General features: G+C 43.5%; 1 protein-coding gene across 1 annotated transcript in view; it reads left to right on the plus strand.

Moving 5' to 3' along the window:
- Positions 1 to 18,514, plus strand: part of Pde7b (phosphodiesterase 7B) — a 312,276-nt gene that overhangs the window by 289,145 nt on the left and 4,617 nt on the right. Inside the window, exons 9-12 of the mRNA XM_032894930.1 lie at positions 381 to 472; positions 7,178 to 7,322; positions 8,416 to 8,512; positions 12,028 to 12,108. Coding sequence (XP_032750821.1) covers positions 381 to 472; positions 7,178 to 7,322; positions 8,416 to 8,512; positions 12,028 to 12,108 — 415 coding nt within the window. The remainder of the gene's footprint in view (positions 1 to 380; positions 473 to 7,177; positions 7,323 to 8,415; positions 8,513 to 12,027; positions 12,109 to 18,514) is intronic.

Below are 18,514 nucleotides of genomic sequence, written 5' to 3' on the forward strand. Positions count from 1 at the left end.
ATCAGCACAGCAGATTACACTGGAAGTCGTGACAACCGCCTGTGCTCGGTTTAGTCAAGCAATCTCGGATGAAGTCAGAACTGTAGAGTGCTGACACCTATTATGACCAGTCCCAACTGCTTCACTCTGCTCTTCTAACATGCAGGGTCACCTGAGTGAGCTGTAGAAAAGCAGGGACAGCGGCTCATGTTAGTTGGAACAGAATCAGTCAACCTAGACTCCAAGGGACCCTGCACCCCAAACGTCACTGCAGCCTGAGGAAGAGGCTGAGGGCTTTTCACTTTGGTTTTCATATTGGCTGTCCCCAAGGTGCGCTCAACTGTGAAAGATGGTTATCTAACTCTTGTCCTCTTTACAGCCTGTGTTTTCTCTCCTTCTAGAACATGTCCGTACTGGAGAATCACCACTGGCGGTCTACAATCGGCATGCTTCGGGAATCAAGGCTCCTTGCTCATTTGCCAAAGGAAATGACGTAAGTGCTCTAGAGACGAAGCAGATGTATGCACGGTAAAAATCAGGGCGCGCCCGGACCCTGCATCAGTAGCGGGGAGCCCGCTGCTGGGTTTCCTGCCCTCGCTGGATTGTCCAGCCGGGTACGGAAACCTAGAAAACAGAATCTCTGTGCACTTTGAAAAGGCCTCAGACGGCCTCTGACCCAAAGTCGGAGGAAAGGATCATAAAGAGCCCTCGGCTTTTACACCCCTCAGCAACGAGGCTCCGCTTTGCCAAATTCCTGTCCCTTGTGTTAGCAAAACCGTCCTCCCGTTTAGATACAAAGAATAAATATTTGTCAAGAAAAAACATAGGAATTTGCAAACTAGATTAAGGACTAGTCCTGCTTTATCGTTGCCAGTCTCCAGGCAAAGTAGGAGTCGGAAATATTTGGTTAAGCTGTGTGTAACCCATTACTATATTTCTAGCAATATGAAAGTTGAGGCAGGAGGATTACTGTGAGAATGAGGGTAGCCTAGGCTACAGAGAAAAACTCTCCAAAAAAATAAATAAATAAGACAAAATAAGTTAAATGGATTTGTCAACTGACTTGACCAGACATTTTTTTTTTTTTGTCATTAATCTATTTAATGTCTTTGGGGGTTTTATTTGTTTGTTTGTTTGTTTGGTAGTCTTTTTATTTTTTTTTTCCAAGACAGGACTTCTCTATGCAGCCCTGACTTTCCAGGAACTTACTCTCTAGACCAGGATGGCCTTAAACTCAGAGATCCTCCTGCCTCTGCCTCCCAGGCACTTGAATTAGAAGTGCACACCACCATGGCTGGGTCTCTTTTGCCTTATAAACAGAAAACAATACTTTTCACAGTCTACTGTTTGCCTGGCCTGGATCTCACTCATTTTTCTCATGGCCCCAGCTTGGCCAAAACACTGCTTTACACACCACCATGAACTCTGATCTTTTTATGGAAATGTCCAGGACTTAGGTGAGTGAGGCTAGTGACAGAATCGGTCATTGTCTTACAAACAGGCGGGGGCTGGAGGTCCAGGTCACAGTGATTGATGTTGTGTTCTCTGAACTCCTACGTTTTCTCCGGGACCTCTGTGCATTTCACCTGTAGCCCCAGCTCTGGAAGCAATGCTCAGCTTACAGGAGGGACTGGGCTCTTTTCAACCCTCTGGAAATTAAAAAACAATTAACATAAAGAAAACAGAAAGGAAGGAGGTCGGACAGAAAAAGAATATAACGAGGAAGAATTGGGGAAGAAGCAGCAAAGGAGCCAGTGTGACCAACCTTCCCCAAACCGTCCCACTGACCTCCGCTGTCACGGTTAGGACCTCACGCTTACACTCACACTCAGGCCCACTGAAATACCGCTTACCACTGAGCCACAGTGCCTTTGTGAGATACTGTGTTACCAATTGCTGTGGCTAGAAGGCTAATCGTTACACAGTAATGATCGGTGAACAGACTTTATCACGAAATTTACATTCATCAGTCACTAACTTTTCTACCCTCAAGGAGGAGGTCACTTAAGGTTATTTTTTACAAATGGCTTACATTTTACTTTCTAGCCTAATAGTGAGCCTTTACTAAAAATGTTTTTCTATGTCATCCAAGGAATTACTGAAAGTTATTGCGTTATTTGTCAATATTGTATCCAAATAGACATAAATTATTCACTGTTGTTTGGAAATTAGGTGGTTTCCAAATTATTCCATTATAAATAACATTTTTTATTTTTATAATAAAAGAAAAGGAAAAGGAAACATAAAACTAGTGTTGCATTGTGCTTGACACAGTAATCCACCAATATCTGTCTGATGAAAGCTTTAAACTAGTTCTCAGTGAGTTGTCAAGGTGCCCATCAAATGTTTTGATTCTAATTTTACTTGTAGTTTGTGGGGAAAGTATTAGAAATCCCAGGGCGGGGTCTCTACTTGCCTTAGACAGTTTTGGATGAAAGACACACACAGTATTTCTATATTTAAACATGTCTTAGGCAGCACAACAGTTGGACAATTGCCTACCCTCCATGTTATTAGAATCTACCTTCCTATCTATCACCCAAGTTATCATTATTAGGTTTCATCTGGGCTGCTCTGAGCTCTGATTGGCCAGCCCACACAGCCACGTTTTTTACGGCTCAGCTAACGCATGGCGGCTCTCTTCTCTCCTCTCCTCTCTGTCCTTCTGTTATTCTATAGTGACTTCTTTTTTCTTCATGGCGTAAGCCCTTAGCCTGTGAAAACCTCACCCCCACCTATGCCTCTTCTCCTCCGCTATTGGCTGATGGCATTTTTATTCACCAATCAGAATTAACTCGGGGGTGGGGTCCCAGGGGCTATGTGTAGACTCTAGGTTTGATCATTGCAATAGACAGCAAAAGGCAAAGCCTCGACAATTCCAATCCCCCTTTCAGTCCAATAACAACATGGAGGGTAGACAGCTCTGCCCAGCTACTGTGCTGCCTAAGGCAGGCTTAAAGATATAAAGGCTGTGCGTGCACTTTCCATCCAGGAACACAAATGGTCAAAGGCAGGTAGAAACCCTGTGCCGGGATTATTAATATCACCTACAACAATAGTTTGTCTCATTCTTAAAAATATTTGCTCACAAGTGCAGGTGGCCGCCACAAAGCTGTAACACAGACAAGGAGTGATTTTGAAGTAAGAGGCTTTTGTCTCTGGGGAAACAGGACTTATAAAACATGGTCAATCTGCACATATGTAACAGATGTGCAAGCCCAGTCTTCATGGGGGACTCCTAACAGCAGGAGCAGGGGTTGTCCTCACTCTGTTGCCTGCCTTTGGATCCCTTTCCCCTAACTGGGCCTCCTTGTCTAGACAACAGGAGATGTGCCTAGTCCTACTGCAAATTGCTATGCCAAGGTGGGTTGAGATCCATGGGGAGGCCTCCCTTTTCTGGGAAGAAAGGGAGAGGGAAAGATGATGACGAGGGGAAGGGAGGCTTAAAAGGAGGTCTGTGGCAGGGGAGTGACTGTGAACGGGATGACCAGATCTTTCTTCGGGCTAAAAAACCTGATTACTGCAGCTCCGTGTATTCCATCTGGAACATGGCAGCTGTCAGTCATTTATCATCTGAGAATGGGATCGCAGATAGACCAAAATATTGATTATTTCCCCCGAATCTTGAAATCTAAGCTGCGTATATTCTCCCAATCTGAGATGCCCTGAATTGTAAAGGTTCTTGTTACACACTATCACATTGCTTCCACAATAAGCTGTCCACACCTTGTTGCCACTAAATGACACTAATGGATTTAAGAAAATCCACAGTTAACTCACTCTCTCTCAAATCGAATGGCGTTTTCCATTACACTTCTAAATACTTGCAATCGTCACACATATGTCAACCTATACACTGGAAGAGAGCATGAAAGGGCCTCTCCCTAATAGCCATGACCCTTTTACTTAGGCCAACATTAAGAAGTTTTATATATTTATCAACAATTGCTGATTAGTTTTTTTAAAGATTTATTTATTTTATATATGTGAGTACACTGTAGCTGTCTTCAGACACACCAGAAGAGGGCATCGGATCCCATTACAGATGATCATGAGCCACCATGGGGTCACTGGGAATTGAACTCAGGACCTACGGAAGAGCAGCCAGTGCTCTTAACTGCTGAGCCATCTCTCCAGTCCCCCTCCCATTGCTACTTATTTAGAGACAATAAGTACTCTTTACCTTTTTAGCACTGTTTTTCACTTGTAAGACCTCTTTGTATATTATGTACAGTAACCATTTTTATTTATTGCAAATACCACTTGAGGTTCTTAGTTTGTCTTTCGATTCATCTCTGGAAACAATTCTCCTAGATGAAATGATATAATCTCTCATTGTAAATTTAATAACTGCTCGTGTGTTTTAAGTGTGTACGATATTGAGAAATGTAAAGAGAAGGGAATCTACCATCATTAAACGTTGCATCATTACCACAGAGACCACACTTTACATTCCTCGTTTCCTGTTTTCTTGCACACTAAAACATGACATTTCTGCACAGCAATAGATAACCATAGCACTTGATAGTTTCATATCACGAAGGCAGCAGAGTTATTACCTCCTAGTCACAGTTCTTTCCCCACTAGGATGTTTTGTTGCCAGAAGCAACAGTAAGATAAGTATCTTTACATCATAGAACTTCTACTTACATCCAGCTAACATGTTAATATAAACTTGTAGATGACCTTTTTTTATTTTTATTTTATGTGCATCAGTGTTTTGCCTACTTGTCTGTCTGTGTGAGGGTGTCAGATCTTGGAGTCACAGATGGTTGTGAGCTGCCATGCGGGTGCTGGGAATTGAACCTGGGTCCCCTGGGAGAGCAGCCAGTGCTCTTCACCGCTGAGCCATCTCTCCAGCCCCATGATGAGGACATCCCACTCCTGATTACACACCCAAGATAAGCATTTGTGCCTGTGTAACTGGAAGTTCATAAGCATTGTTAGTCGTCAGAAACTAGAAGCAACTGAAGTGGCCTCAAACATGGATTTGCATTATAGTAAATGGAGTACATCACAATGACGGAAATTATGTATTAGAGCCTACATGTCGACACAGATGAACCTGAAAACATAATATCAAGCCAAAAAGACAAGCCATGAGCCAGGCATGGTGACATACTACTAAAATTCCAGCACTCGGGAGGTGGAGGCAGGAGAGCAGAGTTCAAGGTCAGCCTCACTACCTTAAGGCCTTACCTGGAGTCTATGAAATCCTGTCTCAAAACAACAGCAAAAGGGGCAGCATGCTCTAGTCATGTGTGAACACCCATGCCGTGGATACACTGACAGCACCAACTGCCTCAAGTTAACCAAAGGGGGGAGGGGCATGAAATCAGGAGAGATGTAGGTCAGGATGAAGGGACCTGGGAAGAGCTGAAGGGAAGGGAGAGGGGGTATTGCAGTGAAAATAATTTTATTCTCAAAGAATAAAATTATGTTAAAAAATAAATAATACAAAGCCCAAATACAAAATGGGAAGATGAAACATATTAATATATACTATATTATATACTATATTACATGCTATATTACATGCTATATTATATATTATGTTACCTGCTATATTACATGCTATAGATTATGCTATATTACATATTATATTATATACTATATTATATAGTATATTACATGCTATATTATATACTATATCACATACTATATTATATACTATATTAATACTATATTACATACTATATTATATACTATATTACATGCTATATTATATACTGTATTATATACTATGTTACGTGCTATATTACATACTATAGTACATGCTATATTATATGCTATATTACATACCATATTACATGCTATATTACATACTATATTACATGCTATATATTATGCTATATAATATACTATATTATATACTGTTATATACTATATTATATACTATGTTACATGCCACTTTATATACTATATTATATGCTATATTACATACTATATTATATACTATGTTACATACTATATCATATACTTTATCATATACTATATTAATACTATATCATGTACTATATCATATACTATATCATATACTATATATATGATTATATACCTCATAACTTAAAGTTTGACAGTAGCTGAAGTGAAAGCATTTTGTTAAACACACACAGTGGCAAAGTTATTGTACATAGAACAAAAGCAAAGGGTGGTCACGGCAGGCTCGCTGGAGAAGCAGGGCCTGGGGAGGCAGGGGATCCCACAGGACACTGGCAGACAATGTTCCTATACCAGCATCTTGACTCACTAAATGGCACAGCCATGACCTATGCACATGGCTTCAGTGCATTTCTAAATGTGAACTTTAAACACAGTTTCTGACCAGTGCTTCTCCTCCTGATGGATTTCAAAGTGAGAAGCAAAGCTCTGAACTGTTTTTGCAAAGTGTCCCATTTCTCTTGTGCCAGTCTCTTTCCTGCTGGTTTACAGTGGTGTCTTAAAGCACCTGCTTTGCTTTTAAGTTCTGTTGTCTCTTTCTGCCAGTCTATTTTGTATTGTTCTCAACTCACTCCATCCCATGGTACCATCTTCATTACCGTCTTCCAAATCATGACCGTGAGTCTGGAAAGATGGCTCACTGGTTAACAGCTCTTACTGCTCTTCCAGAGGACTGGAGTTCAGTTCCCAGCACCCACCGGGGCTCACAACCACCTGTAACTTCAGCTGCAGAGAATCCAATGCCCTCTTCTGGCCACTGTGGGTATTGTCATACCTGTGACATGACACACAGACACACACAGACACAACATATATACATACACATACACATAAATAAAAGTTAAAAAATAAATATCTTTAAACACTAAGACCATTGCTACCCCTTGTCTTTCCCTATGAACATCTTAATTTCAAGCTACTTTGAACTCTCAGAAGGCACAACCCAAACTCCTGTGATTTTTTCCCCCAAGTCTTTTTGTTTCCCTGAAAGCATGCTTTTCTCTTTCCCGCTCTCAAATTCACTTCCTAGCAACCGTGGGCAATGTGTAATGAACACAACTTCATCCACAGAAGGTTCTGGTCCCCCCACGCAGCCCCGACAGAAGACTCGCTCTCAGGCTGGGAGGGACTGGGATGCTGTGTGTGATAAACAAGTCAAAGGCTAAAGAGACAAGCCACGGGGTGGTGAGAGAATCGATCATCCTGAGTAGGGTTTGCTGTGTGAATGTGATTCTCTCTTTTGTTCTTGGGGATGCAGACAGGATATCGAACAGCAGCTGGGCTCCCTGATTTTGGCCACGGACATCAACAGACAGAATGAGTTCCTGACCCGCTTAAAAGCTCACCTCCACAATAAGGATTTGAGACTGGAAAATATACAGGACAGACACTTTATGCTTCAGGTAAGCAACAAAGGCCACCTGGCCTCGCCAAGTGAAAACACTTAGGGATGCAGTCAATGATTTTAGCATGTTTGAGAAGGAGCTGTGGTAAAGTTAGGAGTCGTGACCTACTTTGTCAAAAGCTCAGAAAAAGGTGCAGCTGTTAAGTGCTTTCCAAACAAGCAAAAGCGAGGTTTCAGAAAGTGGAAAAATCTCTCCTCTTTCCTTGTTTGGTAACTGCCTCATCACAGAGTAACCTCAATGGAAGGTTACATGTATCAGTAAGCATACAACCCTGTCTTAGTTACTTTTCTATCGCTATGGAGAAAACATTTAATTGGAGGCTTTCTTACCATTTCAAAGGGTGAGTCCATGACAGTTGTAGCAGGCAGCGTGCACAAGCATGGCACTGGAGCAGCGGCTGAGAGCTTACATGTCGAGACAATGATGAAGCAGAAAGCGGGGAGAGAGGGAGGAAAAGAGAGGAAGAGAGAGGAAGAGGGAGGGAGGGGAGAGGGGAGAGGGAGAGAGAGAGAGGAGAGAGAGAACTATGAATGATGTGGGCTTCTGAAACTCAAAGCCCCCTCCCAGTTTCACGCCTCCTCCAACAAGGCCACACCTCCTAGTCCTTCCTAAACAATTCCACCTCCGGAAACCAAGCATTCGGATATATGAGCATGTGAGAGTCATTCTACATCCCTGTATACAAAATACCTGTGCTAGGAATCACACCCTGGAGGACGGCCTTTACCAGGAAAACCACAGCAAGGGCCCTGCACCCAAGCCACCTGCATCACAAGCATTTACCATGTTTTATGCTGTGATCGAAAGCTAATCAGTGTGATGGGTGCTGTTGAAGGACCACTTCTGCAACTTGAGAGGATCCTGTTAATTGCAGTGCCACCAGCCCTAGGAAAACGCACAACTTTCCTTCACCTAGGGCCTGTCCAGATCATCCTTCCCTTCCTTTTCTACCTGAGCTCTTGCTCGGGTGAGGTTGAGAGGCTCGGTACCCTGAGACAGACAGGCGGACCTCGCAGCAACTTGGCTTGGGTACATTTGCAACTGCAGGGACGTTCTCTCTGACAGCCTCTCCTGCCCTGCCCCTTCTCAGATCGCCTTGAAGTGCGCTGACATTTGCAATCCTTGTCGAATCTGGGAGATGAGCAAGCAGTGGAGTGAAAGAGTCTGTGAAGAATTCTACAGGCAAGGTTGGTAGCTCCCATGGCTGAGGGGTTGCTTCCCCTTCTCCTTTTGGGCAGTTGTCCTAATAAAACAGGAGCAGCTAATCTGTCACGACACCTGCTCTTATATCAGCTCTAATTATCCAAACCTTCTTTAACTCTCTTGTGAATCATCCAACCCTTTCATGTTGAACAAAGTTTTAAATAAATATAATAAATATCACAGTTACTATGGAAAGAGGTAATAACAACCTAATACAATGAATGAAAGCAAGATGCACGTGCACATACAGACACAGACAGCCCCGTGTGTGTGTGTGTGTGTGTATTTTTTCACACATTTGCACATGCATGTACAAACATATATATACCATATATCATATACATACATATAGATACATATAAATACATATAGATACATATAGATATATATAGATATATATGTTCACATCTTTTCTCTCCACTGTGGCTATAACAATATGGTAGACAGTTTGACCTTCATTTTAATGAGCTGAGCCCAGCCCCGAAGGCTAAGCATTGTTTGGAAGTCAATGTCTTCCACTCTGATAGAATAATTCAGAGCCCTTTGTACGCCTTTTTCTCAGGTTCTTAAAACTTCCAATGATATAGGTCCAAGTTAGCCAAAGACTAACAAGAGTTACAAACGTCAGACCATTGGAGTGCAGTTTCAACAATAACGCATGTGGGGTTTTCTGTGGAATGCTGAATGGTCCTAAGGTAGACCAGGATTTTTCAAAGATTACCTTCCTTTGCAATAAATCAGCGAGCAGAACCTTGTCACTGGGTGGGATGACACAGGCTTGATTCTTCAGGCTAGGATTCAACACTCAGGATGCTTGCCTAGGCTTCAGCAATGCCCTCGTGCTAGTGACAGGATCAGGTTTAAGAGGCAGGGAACAAATAAAGCTTGAAGCGTCCCACATGCCAGCTCTGTGGGGAGGTCAGACAGCAACAGTGAGCCTTTTGGAAAAACGTCCACTGAAAGACGTGTCAATAACATCTCGGTGGGTCCAATGACAGGAGACAAAATAGGGCTGGGTTCACGCAGGGGCAGAGGCTCTGCTCACAGTCACGGTCCAGGAGTAAAAGTCCTCGTGCTACTCCCATGCCTCTGAATTTCACGTGCACTCAGTATGAGTCATTAGACATTAGAATCTCAGTTCCCATTGGCCAAGATATAAAGTCTCCACTGAGCTCAGAACAAAAGTAAGCGTGATGAAGTCGGAACAGGGAGGGTTTAAAGTTAGGGTGAGCGCTTGCTTCCCTGAGTGATACATAAACTATTGAAATAGCAGTAGGAGAGAAGGCTGGGGCTACAGTATTGAAAATCAAGATTCTCTGTCCTACTTGCTTTTGATTCAATCGTGGGCTATGGTTGGTGTCCCTTGTGGTTTAGAGCTTTAATCTGCTCAGCTGACACTTTATTCAAACTCTAAGCAACTTGGGGCAGCAGTCCTACCACTTGGGCAGACACAGAGTTCAGGAATTAAAGTTGTTAGCTCTGAGGAATTAATGGCATCAAGCAACAAGGTTACTATGATGTTTCTTTGCAAAAAAATATGGCCCTGGTGAGATGCGTGTACACAGCACAGTAACATGGAAAGACGTAGAATGTTTCCCATCGCAGTCACTAGGGACGAGCTCTCACTGTGGATCTCCTAGCAGTTGAAGGAGCCAAGGAACAGACCCGTTCCTTTTCAGTTAAGGGTCCTGCAGTCCAGACTTCCTGTCTGCTTTGAGAAGACTAGCCTCTACTTGTCTGAACTATCTTCCTTCCATATTGAATGCCTTTTAACTCTATAGGAATGACTCCTGTCATATTGATGAGCCCTATCTGAATTTTGGTTATGGATTCAGACTCAAATGCCAACTCATCTTCCCAACCACCAGGCTTCTATCAGCAGTTCTTAACTGTCTCTTCTTGTTGTTCTTCTTGTTCCTCTTGTTGTTGTTGTTATTGTTGTTGTTGTTGTTCTTCTTCTTCTTCTTCTTCTTCTTCTTCTTCTTCCCCTTCCCCCTCCCCTTCCTCTTCCTCTTCCTTTTCCTCTTCCCCTTCCTCTTCCTCTTCCTTTCTCTTCTTCTTCCCCTTCCCCTTCCTTCTTCCCCTTCCCCTTCCCCTTCTTCCCCTTCCTCTTCCTCTTCTTCTTCTTCTTCCTCTTCTTCTTCTTCTTCCTCTTCTTCTTCCCCTTCTCTTTCCCCTTCCCCTTCTTATTTCTTCCTCTTCTTTCTTCTTCTTCTTCTTCTTCTTCTTCTTCTTCTTCGTCTTCTTCTTCTTCTTCTTCTTCTTCTTCTTCTTCTTCTTCTTCTGCTGCTGCTGCTGCTGCTGCTGCTGCTGCTGCTGCTGCTGCTGCTAGACAGGATCTTGATATTTAGGAGAGGCTGGTCTCAAACACACACACCTGCCTTGGACTCTAGACTGCAAGGGCCACTATGCCCGGTTAGGGAAAACATGACAGATATAAGGCATTACATTAAACAAACAAAAAAAATCCTTTAAGTTGAGGTTTCAGGTACAGGGTTTCAGGGAGGAAAATGGCAGCCTATGAATTAGGAAAACTGTCAGACCCTCAGGATCAGGAGACTTAGGGTCCCCCCCTCTCCAGCTTTCAACACTTTAAGAAAGTTCTTTGTAAATATGGGTTGATATTTCCACAATTAACCTGGCTTTTCAAAAAAAAATTTATCAAACATCCACCTCTATCTTTGTGTATTCCTCAGTAAAACATATTTCTATATGAATAATCCCACACAGATGTTATGATTGCCATCAAGAAATATGATTGGTTCCATTGTAATATCCCAAATGCTAGTTGCAACATTCCTGGAGGAGAGACTGTTTGATTTTCCTCTTTGTACTTTCTACATTGAGTAGTAGAGTTCCCAAAGACAACAAGTGCTTCACACTTGTCTGGTGAGTGAGAGGAAGAATAAAGAACCTCACAGGAAGACAGGTAATGGAAGAGACCAGTAACGGAAGGCTCACTGCTCTCCATTTCCTAATATGGTGTCTCTGAGGCTCATGTGGCTGGCTAAATTTTAATCAATTATGATGTAAATAAAAATTAAAATTTTAGTTTGTAGTGTGTTAGACATGCTTCAGAGAGTTCCCAGAATAGAATGTGTCAAAAGCTTTTCCCAGGTTTGACAGGGTGAGAAGTCTCCTCCTACTGGTTGTCCCACACACACACACACACACACAGAGAGAGAGAGAGAGAGAGAGAGAGAGAGAGAGAGAGAGAGAGAGAGAGAGAAGAATGAATTTTAAGTTCGTCCTGTTTGTTGAGCACACCTACTCAAAGGAGTCACTGTTAGCGATCATGGATGCCCTGTGGGTTTTATATCTTTAGGGCAGCTCTGAGAACCAATGGTCCTACAGGGTTCATGATGATTCCAAGGGAAGGAACAGTAGCCCCCAGAGCAATTTCCTCCAAGTGTTAAAGCTGTTCCTCCATTAAAGCTGTTGGTGCACATCCTATGAACTCTTGGATTGCTATGTGTTTCCTCTTCTTCTTTCCTCTTAGGTGACCTTGAACAGAAGTTTGAACTGGAAATCAGTCCTCTTTGTAATCAACAGAAAGATTCAATCCCTAGCATACAAATTGGTGAGTTGAAATCTGGGTTTATTTAAAATAAACCTCTACCAGAAGTCACAAAATAATTGATGATGATGATGATGATGATGACAGTAATAGTAGTAGCAATAACAACAACAACAACACACAGCCTTCCAGACATCTAAATGGCTGGGGACAAACAAACTCTTTTTAATCATGACTGACCTTTTAGATAATTATCATTTGAAAAATCAGAACAATTAAGGAATGGTGTTTGTTATAGACCTTTAACTAACTTAATACTAAGTTACGGTATCAACCTTGTGATTTTAGAATAGAGTGAGAATCAAGAAAGACTTGGTAGTGCATACCTATTATCCAAGCACTTGGAGTGATGGGCCATTAAGATCATAAATTCAAAGCCAACACACACTTATGCAGCAAACTCAAAGCCAGACTGAGCTGCATATTGGATCCATCTTAAACACCAAGAGCTCAGAAGGTGGCTTAGAAGTATAGCGCTTGTATGCAGTGTGCAATGCCCTCTCCGTCCCCAGCACTACAAAAAGAACAGAATCCATGCACCGGAGCGATGACTTGGTCAAGCCCCAGGTTCAGTTAGAGACCTTGTCTTGAAGTACAGGGAGGACTGGGTGAGAAGATGGCTGTCCGTAATGCACCTGCCTCATAGGCACACAGCCATGAAGATGTACATGTCTAAGAAGTCAGGCGCAGAAGCCAGCACTGGGGAGTTCCAGAGATAAGAGGATCCCTGATGCTCACTGACCTGCTGTCCTAGCTGAATTAATGAGAGACCCTGTCTCAAAAAATGGCCGCCGGATAAATGGCTCAGCAGTGAAGAGCGTGTAACTGCTCCTGGAGAGGACTAGAGTTTGGTTGTTAGCAAATGTCCAATGGCCCACAACTGCCTCTGCGAGCACATGCACACACATGCCCGTACCTACACACAGTTACACATACATATATGTAAATTAAATAAAATATTTTTTAAAATAATTTTAGAAATAAAGGTAGAGGGTAATCTTGGAAAATCATCCAGCATACCTCTGGCCTCCACACACAGGTATGCACGCATATGCACACACATACAGGAATATACATACATGCACATATATGCAAAACACATGTACATATGCATGCACACACACATTCATACACATGTATGCACACATACACCAAAAAATAAATAATAGTAATAAAGGGAGAAGCAACTGAGAAAGACACCCATTATTGGTTTCTGAATCCCCACTGCATACACACATACGTGTGTGTATATATATATATATATATATATATATATATATATATATATATATATCACACATATGTAACCACATGCACACACAGAAACATACCACACATACAAAAAAACAAACTCTTAAGTCAAAGTGAATTAGACATTCGCATTCTCCTCAGAGCTCAGAGAGTGGAAATCTGAATGAATCAGGCTTTAAGACCCTTCCCATGTGAGCTGAGTGAGTGCTTTAGCAAGAACCCTTTCTGTGTGAGTCCTTAACCTTCATCCACAACAGCTAAAAAATCCATGGCTTAGTCCCTAGGCCTAAAATCCTAGAGTCCTGCTGTCCCCTAGTGGCCAGATGATAGTGTTTCTCCACTCTCTCCTTCAAACCACATTTCAGTCCTGAGGTCATGAAACCACACTCCCTTCCGGTTAGCTGCTCCAGGAGGGTTTCAGTGCATCCAGAATGATCACGGCTTTATCTAATCACATTACACATACGACCTTTATGCAAATCAAGTGGGCAAACTTCTACTTCCTTCACTTTAGTGAAGGGAATGTTTTTTGCTCCACATCCTAAGACATTAATTCCATCCACACATAAAGCTGGCCTTTCTTTTCCCGGAAGTATTTCCATTAAAACCAAACACAACTTGACCTCTTTTCCTCAAGGAACTCCACCCTCGACACCCAGTTACTCATGGCTCTGCAGAGACCCAACACAGGCCATTGCCTTCACAGGGTGGCGGGTCTCAAGGCGTAATGCCTTGTCACTGGGGAGGAAGGGGGCGTCTGTGAAGATCAACCAAAAATGCAGAAAGGGAGCGTATGTTAGACGCATTCTGCTGACACTCGTGGAGGGTGGCATCTAATCCACAGCCCCACAGAGACAGCCTTAAGGAAAGGAGACAGTGCAGTTACGAAGAGTTACATGGAAAGCACATGCACCAGATAGGTATGTTGGATTGGTTAGTTTACAAATAAGCCATCTTTTTCCAAATCCCCTTCAATATTCTTAGGCTGTCTTCATAATTAAACTGATTCACCCCCAATTCCTTATGTGGTAAATTAGGAGGAGTGTTTAAAAACTAGAACCCTTGGTGGGCATAATGGCATATGCCTTTAATCCCAGCACTAGGGAGGAAGAGATAGGCAGATCTCTGGGCCAGCCTGGTCTACATAGTAACTTCCAAGACTGCCAGAGTTACTAGTGAGAACTTACCTAGGGGAGGAGGAAGGGGAGAGGGAGGAGGAGGAGGAGGAGGAGGAGGAGGAGGAGGAGGAGGAGGAGGAGGAGGAGGAGGAGGAGGAGGAGGAGGAGGAGGAGGAGGAGGAGGAGGAGGAGGAGGAAGGGGAGGAGGGAGGAAGGAGAAGGAGGAAGGAGGGGAGGAAGGAAGGAAGGAAGGAAGGAAGGAAGGAAGAAGGAAGGAAAAGGAGGGCTGGAGATGGTTTAGCAGTTAAGAGCACTGACTGCTCTTCCAAAGGTACTGAGTTCAAATCCCAGCAACCACATGGTGGCTCACAACCATCTGTAATGGGATGTGATGCCCTCTTCTGGTGTGTCTGAAGACAGCAACATAAATAAATGTTGTAAAAAGGAAAGATACATAGTTAAGGAATATTTTTTAAAAAGAGAAGAAGAAAGGAACAGAGGCCAAGGCAAAGGGCAGCTGGGAGTTACTGGGAGAGAAGACGCAACAGCAGACGTGCCGTCTCAGCACCCCGTAGCCCATCCCGGATTTACACTTCAGTTGTGAAGTTTTACAGTGGGGTTCCTAATTCTGAGACTCTAGATAGAAAGAATCTTGCCATGTTGCTGCTTATAACATTTTAAATCACATGTTCCCCAAATTAAAAAAAAAAAACAAAAAAAACAAAAACAAAACAAAACAAAACAAAAAAAAAAACCTTTATCCTATTAAGCACCCGGCCTAGACCGGCACAGATTTCAGAGTTTGTCCTGTTGTCATGAGAACACACGCATTTTGCCTCGCCGCATGTCCAGGTTTTCAGCTTAGGGATATGTGGTAGAAAGGGACCTCCCATGGCTACCACATCAGACTCACAGCAAAGAGAAACAGGAGGTGATTAATGAACAACACGGTTTCTGTTACACAGCAGCCGGCTATCACAGGTTCAGGTTGGGCCGTGTCACGAGGCAGATCAGACTAAATCAGAGAATCCTGAACAGAGAATTCTAATGGCCCACAAGCTCTAGTCCCCCCACCACACACACCCATCTCCCCACTGGGTCCTATACAATGTAGCTGTTTTCCCTCTTCTGCCTCCCCCTGACTTAAGCATCTCCTCTAGTCTTGTGTCCTCTGTTTCTACTGCATTGACTAATAGAGAAGCCTGGGTAACCTTTCATCTTTCTTTAGTTTTGATAATTCCATACACGTATGGAATAAAATATGATCATATCTACCCCTACCTCCCCCTCCAGCTCTCTCCATAGCTCCCCAACACACACATGCACACACACACACATACACACATGCACACATGCACACACACATGCACACATGCACACACATACACACACTCAGACACACACACACTCAGACACACAGACACACACATGCACACACACACTAAGACACACACACACTCCTCAGACACACACACAGACACATACACACACATGCACACACACATGCACACACACACACACACACACAAACATGCACACACACATACACACACATGCACACATACACACACACACTCACACACACGTACACACACATACACACACTCATGCACATGCACACACACATGCACACACATGCACACACATGCACACACACATGCACACACATGCACACACACGCACCCACACACCACACACATGCACACACACATGCACACACACGCACACACACACACCCCAACTTCATGTCATCTCCTACTTTGTGACCCAAGTCCAGTTAGCACTGCCTCTTGTGATGTGGAGCCATTCACCGGAGCATGAGAAACCCACTGGTGGTGACATCGTTAATAAAAAATTATCCTTGTCCCAGCAACTATCCACTGCCAAAGGCAACGCCATATCTGAATAAGGTCTAAGTGTAGTCTAGCCCAGCTCTGCAGGAATCTTAGCCGGCTTGACCTAGCTGTATGGTCTTGTGAGGGTATCCATGGCTGCTTTGAGTTCCAGAGAATGGCGGCCATGTCATGTCCAGAAGGCAGCATCCCTCAGTGCTCCTCCCCATCCTTCGCCTCTTACGTTATTTTTGTCTTCTATCCCACAATGCTCCCTGAGCCTTTGGGCTAATACAGATGTCTCGTTTAATACCGAGTACTTTGGTCTCCTGCTCTTAGCTCTTGGACTAATTGTGCCTTTCTCTACTGACCGCTGTCCACTGCAGAAGGAAGCTTCTCTATGGCTCTAGACACAAACAGTGTGAACAGTGAGCGGAATAATGCATTCTACCCTAGGGCCTGTGACCTCTGTGACCTCTGTAGCCATAAACTTCTTTTTTTTTTTTTTTTTTTTAGGGACAAGGAGCACCTTCTCCTTTTTTTTTTTTTTTTTTTGGTTCTTTTTTTGTAGCCCGTTTCTAAACTCTCTGATTCCCCAACCCCAAAGGAGCTGGGGACCCGAACAGGGCCTTGCTCTTCAAGCCATAAAGATAGGACGCAACACAGGAAATCCTCTCCTGTAGAACAGGCCTCAAATCCAATCAGAAAGCAACCGGTTAACTCGGACATGCGCGCACTGCTGGGTCAGTAAGGTGCATCTTGACCGGCCGGTCGTTGCAGCATTCAGGGTGCAGCACTGGTTGAAGACCTCGTCTCATTTCTCTGAAGCAGCCTGCATGATACCCTCTGGCACAATGAAAGCTAGTGATCAAGGAGGAAGCTTCCCAGTCAGTGTGCGACTTACTCATTGTGTGGTGTCTTCAGCAACAGGGTCCCACAGTGTGCTCGTGGCGGGTAACCATGGGCAACGGCAGTAGCTTACTTACATTGTTCTGGACCTCTGGGGCAGAATCCCAGACCTTGTGCTGCAGTTCTCAATTAACGATCCATGTTTTCTGAGAGAGGCGGTGCCCACCAATGCAGGACGATTCTACCCAAACTATTTTTTTTCCCGAGTTGTATTTTGAAATTAGAACACTGACGAGTGGGTTCCCGTGTGACTTTTTCCCACACCCTTAGTTCTGGGTGAGCCACCCAGTCTTTCCCTCCTTGCTTCATCTCCCCAAGAGATGGCTCAGCGGTTAAAGTCCGCATTCCTCTGCCTCTCGGTTTCTTTGCCCAATCCAAAATGAGATATTCCTGAGTGCGAGTCCTAGTTTGGTCTGATTTTCTGTGGAAGTAGTTCACATTTGCCCAAAAGGAAGCTGCACCCCCCTCCTCCTTCCATGCCCATGCCTCACCTCTCTCCTGCATTTATAAAAGAAAGGAAATCAAATGAATCTCGGGTTGATAAAATCTATAGGAAGACAAAGAGAAGCCTCCTTCAACCTGTGTGTCTCCTATAAGACCACCGTTCCTCCCTTCCCCTCCCACAATGCCGGAAAAGGACAGTGAGCTCATCCTTGAAGTGTCTGTCAGCACACTGGGGGGGGAACGGTTTCCGAAGCCTGCCTGATACGTAGTCAGACTTTAAAATCATTTTCTTATTCAGAGCATAAACAGTACAAATACAGGGGTGACTCCGGGGTAATGTCAAGGGGAAGTGGGTGTTGGATCTGTAACTTGTCTACTTAGGAAGGAGCCCTTTCTAAAATTCACACTTTGAATTACGGTAGTTTTTTCAAACGTCAAATATCTAATCTCTTCCGGTGTAAAGAGGTGAAAACTTAAGAATAGCAGTGCAAAGGGGAATCCTCAGGGCTGAGTGTCAGCACGTATTAGCCCGGACAGGTAGACAAAACCACTGACCTTTCCTGAGCCTGGGTCTCAAAGACACGGCTCAAGATTTAAGTCACATTTCACATAAGATACTTCAGAAATGTCCGATAACGGTTTACACTGCTGCCTCCTTCTCCCTTCTCCCTAGCATCCCCATAGGCCAAATGTCTGCCATTTGTCCAATAATACCATCGGATCAAGTCTTATAATTCACATGTTTATAAATATAAAGGGCTAGTTGCTGGGGAAAATGTCATAACAAAAAAAAATCTGTTTTTTTTTTTTTGCTTCCATTTCAAGGAAGCACAAGGAAGCATAAATTCAAGTTTG

The sequence above is a fragment of the Rattus rattus genome, chromosome 2, assembly GCF_011064425.1.
Source record: "Rattus rattus isolate New Zealand chromosome 2, Rrattus_CSIRO_v1, whole genome shotgun sequence".
Taxonomy (NCBI): domain Eukaryota; kingdom Metazoa; phylum Chordata; class Mammalia; order Rodentia; family Muridae; genus Rattus; species Rattus rattus.